The 12500-nt window shown below is 43.5% G+C and overlaps 1 protein-coding gene across 1 annotated transcript in view; it reads left to right on the forward strand.

Moving 5' to 3' along the window:
- LOC106569749 (ZZ-type zinc finger-containing protein 3) overlaps nt 1-12500 on the forward strand; it is a 62290-nt gene that overhangs the window by 34078 nt on the left and 15712 nt on the right. Inside the window, exons 5-9 of the mRNA XM_082961046.1 lie at nt 244-359; nt 1182-1253; nt 8867-8968; nt 9742-9837; nt 10178-10327. Of these exons, the coding sequence (XP_082817172.1) occupies nt 244-359; nt 1182-1253; nt 8867-8968; nt 9742-9837; nt 10178-10327 (536 nt within the window). The remainder of the gene's footprint in view (nt 1-243; nt 360-1181; nt 1254-8866; nt 8969-9741; nt 9838-10177; nt 10328-12500) is intronic.

Raw genomic sequence — 12500 nt, forward strand, 5'->3', positions numbered from 1 at the left:
TATAATCAGGTTACCAGACTGACCAATCAGTGTTCTGTATTATTATTATTACTATAGTCAGGTTACCAGACTGACCAATCAGTGTTCTGTATTATTATTATTATTATTATTATTACTATAGTCAGGTTACCAGACCGACCAATCAGTGTTCTGTATTATTATTATTATTATTATTATTATTACTATAGTCAGGTTACCAGACCGACCAATCAGTGTTCTGTATTATTATTATTATTACTATAGTCAGATTACCAGACCGACCAATCAGCCCCTTGGATCCCAAGGACAAGGAGGGTGAATCGTCGACCCTGTACTCTGCTCTGCCCTCTAGTGATGCTCTGGAGAACAGCAACTCACAGGTAAACACCCTGCCAATGGTTACACTCACTCACTCACTCACTCACTCACTCACTCACTCTCTGTCTGTCTACCCGTCTCTCTCTAACCTCTCTCTCTGTCTACCCGTCTCTCTCTAACCTGTCTCTCTGTCTACCCGTCTCTCTCTAACCTGTCTCTCTGTCTACCCGTGTCTCTCTAGCCTGTCTCTCTGTCTACCCATGTCTCTCTAGCCTGTCTCTCTGTCTACCCGTGTCTCTCTAGCCTGTCTGTCTGTCTACCCATGTCTCTCTAGCCTGTCTGTCTACGTGTCTACCCGTCTCTCTCTAACCTGTCTCTCTGTCTACCCGTGTCTCTCTAGCCTGTCTCTCTGTCTACCCATGTCTCTCTAGCCTGTCTCTCTGTCTACCCGTGTCTCTCTAGCCTGTCTGTCTGTCTACCCGTGTCTCTCTAGCCTGTCTGTCTACGTGTCTCTCTAGCCTGTCTGTCTGTCTGTCTACCCGTGTCTCTCTAACCTGTCTGTCTGTCTACCCGTGTCTCTCTAACCTGTCTGTCTGTCTGTCTACCCGTCTCTTTCTAACCTGTCTGTCTGTCTACCCGTCTCTTTCTAACCTGTCTGTCTGTCTACCCGTCTCTTTCTAACCTGTCTGTCTGTCTACCCGTCTCTCTCTAACCTGTCTGTCTGTCTACCCGTCTCTTTCTAACCTGTCTGTCTGTCTACCCGTCTCTCTCTAACCTGTCTGTCTGTCGACCCGTCTCTCTCTCTAACCTGTCTGTCTGTCGACCCGTCTCTCTCTCTAACCTGTCTGTCGACCCGTCTCTCTAACCTGTCTGTCTGTGTCCAGATGATCCGAGGGCGGCTGTGTCACCAGAGTAAACCTGACACCTTTAACCAGCTGTGGACCGTGGAAGAACAGGTGCTGACAAGTGTGTGTGTGTGTGTGTACATGTGCTAAATGCTTTACACTGAGAGTACATTCGGCCATGTACAGTCGGCCATGTACGGGCAGTCAGTTTAATGCTACTGAGATTTGTATTACTCACATCTTTCCACAAATGTGTGTGTCTGTGGTCTTTATAGACAAGTGTGTGTGTGTGTGTGTGTGTGGTCCTTACTCATAATGTGTGTGTGTCTGTAGTCTTTCGACTCTCTCTCTCTCTCTCTCTACCACACCGGCTGTCTCTAATTCTGAATGATCGGATATGAAAAGCCAAACTGGCATTTACTCCTGAGGTGCTGACCTGTCGCACCCTCAATTACCTGACCCTGCTGGTCATCTATGAACTAGAGGTCGACCGATTATGATTTTTCAACACCGATACCGATTATTGGAGGACCCAAAAAAGCCGCTACCGATTAATCAGACTATTTTTATGAATATTTGTAATAATGACAATTACAACAATACTGAATGAACACTTTTTTTTATTTTAACTTAATATAATACATCAATAAAATCTATTTAGTCTCAAATAAATAATGAAACCTGTTCAATTTGGTTTAAATAATGCAAAAACAAAGTGTTGGAGAAGAAAGTAAAAGTGCAATATGTGCCATGTAAAAAAGCTAACGTTTAAGTTCCTTGCTCAGAACATGAGAACATATGAAAGCTGGTGGTTCCTTTTAACATGAGTCTTCAATATTCCCAGGTAAGAAGTTTTAGGTTGTAGTTATTATAGGAATTATAGGACTATTTCTCTCTATACCATTTGTATTTCATATACCTTTGACTATTGGATGTTCTTATAGGCACTTTATTATTGCCAGTGTAACAGTATAGCTTCCGTCCCTCTCCTCGCCCCTACCTGGGCTCGAACCAGGAACACATCGAAAACAGCCACTCTCGAAGCATCGTTACCCATCACTCCACAAAAGCCGCGGCCCTTGCAGAGCAAGGGGAACAACTACTCCAAGTCTCAGAGCGAGTGACGTTTGAAACGCTATTAGCGCACACCCCGCTAACTAGCTAGCCATTTCACATCGGTTACACCAGCCTAATCTCGGGAGTTGATAGGCTTGAAGTCATAAACAGCTCAATGCTTGAAGCACAGCGAAGAGCTGCTGGCAAACGCACGAAAGTGCTGTTTGAATGAATGCTTACGAGTCTGCTGCTGCCTACCATCGCTCAGTCAGACTGCTCTATCAAATATCAAATCATAGACTTAATTATAACATAATAAACACAGAAATATGAGCCTTTGGTCATTAATATGGTCGAATCCGGAAACTATCATTTCGAAAATAAAACGTTTATTCTTTCAGTGAAATACAGAACCGTTCCGTATTTTATCTAACAGGTGGCATCCCTAAGTCTAAATATTCCTGTTACATTACACAACCTTCAATGTTATGTCATAATTATGTACAATTCTGGCAAATTAATTACGGTCTTTGTTAGGAAGAAACACAGTTTGCAACGAGCCAGGCGGCCCAAACTCCTGCATATACCCTGACTCTGCCTGCACTGAACACAAGAGAAGTGACACAATTTCCCTAGTTTAATATTGCCTACTAACCTGGATTTCTTTTAGCTAAATATGCAGGTTTAAAAATATATACTTCTGTGTATTGATTTTAAGTAAGGGAAAACCCCCCTGATTTGGACAAAATAACATGGGAACATATTGGCATAGCACGAATCATACACACGATTGTAAATACCACCCAAAGCGGTCCATCTCCGTGCAAATCATATGGCAATTTTCCGATGGCAATTGCCAATTGTAACACCCCAAATTTCCTTTAGATGGCGAGCGCGCTCCACCGTGGATTTTCATACAGCAAATGATACCCAAGTCTACACCCAAGGGTCAGATTTTGATAATATGACATTTTTTTTGAAAACTTATCAACCCTTAAAAAAGTGGTTTCTGGACCGTTTTTCGATTTTTTTTCGATTGTTATGTCAATTACACATGTATAAGAGCTGTATGAACATGCTTATGACGTTTTTTATTGACGTCGTTTTTTGGGTTGCTTTTGCTTGTGCACAAGGCATATGTTTTGTGCATTTTGAATATGATTTCATAGGAAAAAAGTGACATTTTTTTTCTATTTTTTTTGGCAAAATGACATGTCCAATGCTTTTTTTTGTCAATTATGAAAGTATTGAATGTGCCAAATCACAGCAAATATCCAATAGATGGCTAGAGCTCTCCGCTGTGAATTTTCATATTGCAAATGTAACACAATTCAAGACCCAAGAGTCAAATTTTGAAAAAATGACATTTTTTGAAAACTTTTCAACCCCTTAAAGAGTGGTTTCTGGACCGTTTTTCGAAATTTTTTCTATTTTTATGTCAATTACACATGTATAAGAGCTGTATGGACATACATTTGACATATTTTATTGACATAATTTTTTGGGTTGTTTTTGCTTGTGCATAAGGCATATGTTTTGTGCATTTGGAATATGATTTCATAGGAAGTTAAAAGTGACATATTTTCTTGTGCATAAGGCATATGTTTTGTGCATTTGGAATATGATTTCATAGGAAGTCAAAAGTGACATATTTGCTTGTGCATAAGGCATATGATTTGTGCATTTGGAATATGATTTCATAGGAAGTCAAAAGTGACATATTTTTTTCTTTTTTTTGCCAAATGCCATTAGAAATGTGCAAATGAAATGTCCAATTCTTTTTTTGTCAATTATACGTGTATGAAAGTATTGAATGTGCCAAATCAGGATGTTTGTCCGTTTGCCATGTACGATCATAGGAAGTCGGTTTCCAAACCCAAAAGTCAGTGAACCATAGTCCAAATGGCATTTATACTGCCCAAATGATATATAGCCCTATGTTAAGCCATGAATCAATGCAGACAGTCTACTTGTCATGTATGATGAGGGAGAAGTGGGACTCTGTTGCTTTAAACATTTTTAACGAATTTGACATGCTCAGAATGCATAATTGACTGGCCCGATGATCTCGGGATGGCCGTGCAGTGACTGTGGTTCCTCTCCATCGCTCGTTGTGTTGATTTCATCATGTCAACTTTGGTGATATTTTTTGCTGTTGAATCATATTGCAAATGCGCGTTACATTTGCAATATAGCGCGTTACGTTTGCAATATGATTCAATGGGCATTTAGCATCACGAATTTAGGCATGCTCAAAAATACTGCAGAAATGCATAATTGACTGTCCCGATGATCTCGGTATGGCCGGACAGTGACTGTGGTTCCTCTCCATGGCTTGATGGTGACATGAGAGAAGTGGGACTGTCGTTTTTTAGCGATTTTTTTTGTTGAAAAATGTCCAAAATGACTAGGGGCGCCCCATATTGGATGGGCACTGATGGAAGGTGCTCCCTACCCAACCGTGGACCCCTTGCACCCCCCTAAAGGCATTTAAAACCCTTCTAAAAAATGTAATCCTGGTAACCCATTTCGGGTCACCATGTGCACGGATGCGCATTACCGATATGTTTCAATGGGCCTCAACATCACGAATTTGGCATGCTCAAAAACCCTGCAGAAATGCATAATTGACTGTCCCAATGAACTGGGGATGGCCGTGCAGTGACTGTGGTTCCTCTCTATCGCTCATTGTGTTGATTTCATCATGTCAACTTTGGTGATATTTTTTGCTGTTGAATCATATTGCAAATGCACGTTACGTTTGCAATATTGCGCGTTACGTTTGCAATATGATTCATCATGTCAACTTTGGTGATATTTATTGCTGTTGAATCATATTGCAACGCGCGACGGCGCGCGTTACGTTTGCAATATGATTCATCATGTCAACTTTGGTGATATTTTTTGCTGTTGAATCATATTGCAAATGCACGTTACATTTGCAATATTGCGCGTTACGTTTGCAATATGATTCAATGGGCATTTAGCATCACGAATTTATGCATGCTCAAAAATACTGCAGAAATGCATAATTGACTGGCCCGATGAACTCGGGATGGCCGGGCAGTGACTGTGGTTCCTCTCCATTGCTCGTCACCCAGCAGTCAGCGTCCATCAGTCAATTAGATGTCATTCTGACACCAAACTGATACCATCTGACACCAAATCCACTTTTTCCAACTCGTATAGAAGCCAACTATCACATATGTCAGAGAAGGCCCATAATTCACAGTGCTTTCAATTTTAACCATAAAAAACCATAAAACACATAGTTACGTTATAGCTGCGGGTCCAGCTCTGACAATATGTGTAGGCCTATGTGAGGCGACCCCGAATCCCAAGTTTCGGCTCGATAGGTCATTCGGTGCCCGAGCAATGGCCTTAATTGGTGCTGAAAATCCACTTTTTCAGGGCGTTACTACGGGGTCCCTGAATGAGCTATCGGACAGAGACATTGGGGTCCGTCTCTATGGGCCGAGGCGGTTTCAATGCACCTAGTCTTGCGACTCTGGGACATTTCTACATGTCGCCATGTCCGTGATATTCAAAATGAATTGAACATATTGCAAATGCACGAGGCGGTTTCTCGGTCTGAGAACCTTCTAGAGCCACATAAATCACCGTGCACTATCGACTTGAGCTCTAGAACAGGTTTCTAAAATTTCGGAGCTCTAGGTCTGACGGTTCTTGAATCGTTTGAACGAAAATAACTATTGAAGGCGGTATAAGCCTCTAAGCCCCACACTATGTCCCTATGGACAAATTGTGTGTGTGTGTTTTAGTTTTTTTTTGCAAAAAGAATAGACACACGTTGTCTTTGGGGTAGGGATAAACAGAATCCTGAATATGAAGTCTCTACCTTAAGAATTGACTGAATGACAGAAGGTTGAGTTGCGTGATTTTCACTATGTGCAGGTTGGACAATGACAATAGCTCTTGGCTGTTTTTAACCACTTCCGGTTGTCACAGGAATCTCTTACTCAACACACGTTGTCTTTGGGGTAGACATAAACAGAATCCTGAATAGGAAGTCTCTACCTTAAGAATTGACTGAATGACAGATGGTTGAGTTGCGTGATTTTCACTATGTGCAGGTTAAATGACAATAGCTCTTGGCTGTTTTTAACCACTTCCGGTTGCCACAGGAAGCTCTTGCTCCACACACGTTGTCTTTGGGGTAGACATAAACAGAATCCTGAATATGAAGTCTCTACCTCAAGAATTGACTGAATGACAGATGATTGAGTTGCGTGATTTTCACTATGTGCGTTTTATATGACAATAGCTCTAGGCTGGTTTTAACAACTTCCGGTTGTCACAGGAAGCTCTTGCTCCACACACGTTGTCTTTGGGGTAGACATAAACAGAATCCTGAATATGAAGTCTCTACCTTAAGAATTGACTGAATGACACATGGTTGAGTTGCGTGATTTTCACTATCTGCAGGTTGCTTATATGACAATAGCTCTAGGGTGATTTTAACAACTTCCGGTTGCTCCAGGAACCTTAGAATCGACACAGGTAGACCTCACAGTAGCCTGATGGATTGTTATAGAAGACAGGTTCATAAGGCATTCATAACCCACATAGACTTCAGGTTGAATTTAGGAGAATTGTCAATGTATTCCTATGGGGAGAGAAGTCATTGCACACTTTTTGATCTAAACACCTTCTTTTTACTGTGAAGGGTTAATGCCACAGGGTCAAGGTTATGCTTTCACAGATCGGGAGGACCTCGGGAACGCTCCTGAGTTTGAATTGTGCTTCTAACCCTAACGGTTCTCTCACTGTCACCCAAAAGCACTTGACATATTGGTGCAGGCATCATTTTGGGCCTAGTTTTCTCACGGTCACTGCGCTCAGACCGAGCGAGCTACCGTCAAGCGGGCCGTCTCATTGAACTCGGCACAGCCTAGAGATAATGGTAATGCCATTGCAGGCTCTTTGTGTCTTTAAGCACCGCACTGTGTCACTCCGTCCTTGCTGTGTGTGTGTGTGTGTGAGAGAGCTTTTCTTTGACATCTGATTGGATATATGACTGAATTACAGGTCATGAGGGTTGCCTAGTCACACATATGAAGTTGTGGAAAGATCTGACCTTTTTAACCCTTCAAAACAGCCCCTATGACACCATTTTAAGGCACTTCTGGTTGACACAGGAATCTGAACGTTAGGCTCTTATAGAATATTGAGTTTTAGGTCTTTATGTTAAGAACTGACTTATTTACAGAGGGTTGAACAAGTGTGTGTTGTTTCAGAAAATCACAGAAAATCACAGAAATCTCGCAGAGCTCCGAAACCCGCCTTAACGGACTCATCTGAACACGCTGCAACTGGATATGTAACTTTTTGGAAAAAAACCCCTCCTATTGTTGAATATCACCAATGTGTCATTGTACAATTTCTCTGAAATGAACATTGGTAAATGCATGGTTCCTTTTCTCCTGACACCGTAGGCTCATGTAGTTTGATGTGAAGCGGTCAAATCAGCACTCTATTTTCCTGTTTGACTTTCAATCCCAGAAAAATAGCCTTAACTCGAAAAGCGTCGAGGCCTCGACTCCATCCTGTTCGGGGCCAACTGCCCATTATGCCAAACCCACGCAGACCGAGTTTCGTCTTCGAATTCTTTTCCGTTTAGGAGAAAAAGCTGTGTCGTGATTGGTGATATATGTTACATTTGCAATATGATTCCATTCGCCCTCCCGTGGAATAATCCGGAACTGCAAAGAAATGACCAAAATGTGAAAATTTTATTAAACGGAAACGGAAGGTCCGAGAGACTCCGTTCGATGACTTCCTGGAAGATCCGGCCCCTATGAGAGGCCCGACGCCGTCCGCGGATTTATCGGACGTAGTCGGACGTCTAGTAAGGGAGCGTACATTTGCAACATGCACTTTCTCACTAACCACACAGCTGGCGCACGAGAGTTCCCTTCATGTATGAAAGGCATTGATGTTTATGGTTAGGTACATTTGTGCAACAAATGTGCTTTTTTCATGAATGCACTTTTGTTAAATCACCACCCGTCTGGCGAAGTTGAAGTAGGCTGTAATTCGATGATAAATGAACAGGCACCGCATCGATAATATGCAACGCAGGACAAGCTAGTTAACCTAGTAATATCATCAACCATGTGTAGTTAACTAGTGATTATGTTAAGATTGATTGTTTTTTATAAGATAAGTATAATGCTAGCTAGCAACTTACCTTGGCTCCTTGCTGCACTCGCGTAACAGGTAGTCAGCCTGCCACGCAGTCTCCTCGTGGATTGCAATGTAACCGGCATCCGAAAAGGCCGATTACCGATTGTTATGAAAACTTGAAATCGGCCATGCCATGTACTCTGTTATAATCTCCACCCGGCACAGCCAGAAGAGGACTGGCCATCCCTCATAGCCTGTTTCCTCTCTACCCAGTACAGCCAGAAGAGGACTGGCCACTCCTCATAGCCTGGTTCCTCTCTAGGTTTCTTCCGAGGTTCTGGCCTTTCTAGGGAGTTTTTCCTAGCCACCGTGCTTCTACACCTGCATTGCTTGCTGTTTGGGGTTTTAGGCTGGGTTTCTGTACAGCACTTTGAGATATCAGCTGATGTAAGAAGGGCTATATAAATACATTTGATTTGATTTTCTCTCTCTCGTGTGTGTGTGTGTGTGTGTGTGTGTAGAAAAAGTTGGAGCATCTCCTATTGCAGTTTCCTCCTGAGGAGGTGGAGTCTAAACGCTGGCAGAAGATAGCTGACGCCCTGGGAAACAGGACCGCTAAACAGGTCACACACACACACACACACACACACACACACACACACACACACACACACACTTACATTTGAAAGGTATGTGTGAGCAGGTCCTCAGAGAAACAGGTTATATAACACCCTGATCTGGGTACAGGTCAAAGAAACAGGTTATATAACACCCTGATCTGGGTACAGGTCAAAGAAACAGGTTATATATAACACCCTGATTTGGGTACAGGTCAGAGAAACAGGTTATATATAACACCCTGATCTGGGTACAGGTCAGAGAAACAGGTTATATATAACACCCTGATCTGGGTACAGGTCAGAGAAACAGGTTATATATAACACCCTGATCTGCGTACAGGTCAGAGAAACAGGTTATATATAACACCCTGATCTGGGTACAGGTCAGAGAAACAGGTTATATATAACACCCTGATCTGGGTACAGGTCAGAGAAACAGGTTATATATAACACCCTGATCTGGGTACAGGTCAGAGAAACAGGTTATATATAACACCCTGATCTGGGTACAGGTCAGAGAAACAGGTTATATATAACACCCTGATCTGGGTACAGGTCAGAGAAACAGGTTATATATCACACCCTGATCTGGGTACAGGTCAGAGAAACAGGTTATTTATAACACCCTGATCTGGTTACAGGTCAGAGAAACAGGTTATATTTAACACCCTGATCTGGGTACAGGTCAGAGAAACAGATCTCTGATGAAGGTGTTTGTCACATTATAAAAATATCTTTGAGCTGGAAGCCTGTTCTCTGTGTGTGTGTGTGTGCAGGTGGCCAGCCGCGTACAGAAGTACTTCATCAAACTAACTAAAGCAGGAATCCCCGTTCCTGGGAGGACCCCCAACATGTGCATGTATAGCAAGAAGGTATCTAGATATTCTTTAACCTCTCCTCTCCCCCAGACATTTTGTTGTTGTTCTGAACTGGCTTTCCTTGGGTTTAGTTATATAACCAGCCCTGGGGTCAGTAGCCAGCGGGTTTAGTTATATAACCAGCCCTGGGGTCCGTAGCCAGCGGGTTTAGTTATATAACCAGCCCTGGGGTCCGTAGCCAGCGGGTTTAGTTATATAACCAGCCCTGGGGTCCGTAGCCAGCGGGTTTAGTTATATAACCAGCCCTGGGGTCCGTAGCCAGCGGGTTTTAGTTATATAACTAAGTGACGCAGGTAATCTGTAATCGTAAGTAATCTGTTGTTTTTGTCTGTAGGTGTCCAATAAGAGGCAGCACCACCTGAACAAGCACCTGTACCGACCGTCTACCTTCCTGACGTCATATGAGCCTCCTGTCTATATGGATGAAGAGGATGAGAGAGCGGCCTACTATGGCTCCCTACAGGACCCCGATGGAGACGACACGGTACGACACACACTGACCACACGCCTCTCTCTCTTTCCTCTCTCTCTCTTTCCTCTCTCCTCTCTCTCTCTTTCCTCTCTCCTCTCTCAATTTCAATTCAATTCAATTCAATTCGCTTTATTGGCATGACGTAACAATATACATATTGCCAAAGCTTATTTTGGATATTTACAATATAAAATAAATAAAAAAGAGAATCAAATATTGTCAACGGGACAACAGTAACAACAATAACCAAGGGTCAAAATAACCAACACATTGAACAATAACAATAATCATACAGTAGAGGACATGTGCAGGTTTATTGGTCTGTCAGACACTGTCCCTCAACTTATGGCAGGCAGCAATGTAGTGCGCTGCCAACCCACAGCTCTCTGCGTCCTCCCCCAACAGGACGGGTAGCCTATCCTCATCAGAGAGGTCTGTGAAACCTTGAATAAGGGTTTCAAATTTGGGGAAATGACACTCTCTAATTGTTTTATATTTTTGACATTTTGTCAGGAAATGTAGCTCCGTCTCAGGTTCTGCTGTGGTGCAGTGGTTGCACAGCCTTTCCTCTACAGGGAGCCAGGTTTTCCTGTGTCTACCCTTTTCAATGGCAAGGCTGTGCTCACTGAGCCTGTACTTTGTCAAGGTTTTTCTAAGGTTTTGATCAGTAACCATGGTCAAATATTTAGCCATCTCTCTCTCTTTCCTCTCTCCTCTCTCTCTCTTTCCTCTCTCCTCTCTCTCTCTTTCCTCTCTCCTCTCTCTCTCTTTCCTCTCTCCTCTCTCTCTCTTTCCTCTCTCCTCTCTCTCTCTTTCCTCTCTCCTCTCTCTCTCTCTTTCCTCTCTCCTCTCTCTCTCTTTCCTCTCTCCTCTCTCTCTCCTCTCTCCTCTCTCTCTCTCCTCTCTCTCTCGTTCATCTCTTTCCTCTCTCTCTCTTTCCTCTCTCTCTCTCTTTCCTCTCGTTCCTCTCTCTCTCTCTTTCCTCTCTCCTCTCTCTCTCTCTTTCCTCTCTCTCTTTTCTCTCTCCTCTCTCTTTCCTCTCTCCTCTCTCTTTTTCCTCTTTCCTCTCTCCTCTCTCTCTCTCTTTCCTCTCTCTTTCCCCTCTCCTCTCTCTCTTTCCCCTCTCCTCTCTCTCTCTCTTTCCCCTCTCCTCTCTCACTTTCCTCTCTCATCTCTCTCTCACTTTCCTCTCTCATCTCTCTCTCACTTTCCTCTCTCTCTCTCTCTCTTTCCTCTCCCTCTCTCTTTCCTCTCCCTCTCTCTCTCCTCTCTCTCCTCTTTCCTCTCTCTCCTCTCCTCTCTCTCTCTCTTTCCTCTCCCTCTCTCTTCCTCTCTTTCTTTCCTCTCTCTTTCCTCTCCCTCTTTCCTCTCTCCTCTCTCTCTCTCTTTCCCCTCTCCTCTCTATCTCTCTTTCTCCTCTCCTCTCTCTCTCTCTTTCCCCTCTCCTCTCTCTCTCTCTTTCCCCTCTCCTCTCTCTCTTTCCTCTCTCTTTCCTCTCTCTCTTTCCTCTCTCTCTTTCCTCTCCCTCTTTCCTCTCTCCTCTCTCCTCTCTCTCTCTCTTTCCCTCTCCTCTCTATCTCTCTTTCTCCTCTCCTCTCTCTCACTTTCCTCTCTCCTCTCTCTCACTTTCCTCTCATCTCTCTTTCCTCTCTCTCTCTTTCCTCTCCCTCTCTCTTTCCTCTCCCTCTCTCTTTCCTCTCTCTCTCCTCTCTCTCTCCTCTCCTCTCCCTCTCTCTTTCCTCTCCCTCTCTCTTTCCTCTCCCTCTCTCTTTCCTCTCCCTCTCTCTTTCCTCTCCCTCTCTCTCTTTTCTTTCCTCTCTCTCCTCTCTCTCTCCTCTCCTCTCTCTCTCTTTCCTCTCCCTCTCTTTCCTCTCTTTTCCTCTCCCTCTCTTTCCTCTCTTTTCCTCTCCCTCTTTCCTCTCTCTCTTTCCTTTGCTCTCTCTCTTTCCTCTCTCCTCTCTCTCTCTTTCCTCTCTCCTCTCTCTCTCTCTTTCCTCTCTCCTCTCTCTCTCTCTTTCCTCTCTCCTCCCCTCTCTCTCTTTCCCCTCTCCTCTCTCTCTTTTCTCTCTCCTCTCCTTTTCTCTCTTTCCTCTCTTCCTTCTCTCTCTTTCCTCTCTCTTTCCTCTCTCCTCTCATTTTTTCCTCTCTCTTCTCTCTCCTCTCTCTCTCTCTTTCCTCTCTCTCT

This window comes from Salmo salar, chromosome 14 (assembly GCF_965601325.2).
Source record: "Salmo salar chromosome 14, fSalSal1, whole genome shotgun sequence".
NCBI lineage: Eukaryota > Metazoa > Chordata > Actinopteri > Salmoniformes > Salmonidae > Salmo > Salmo salar.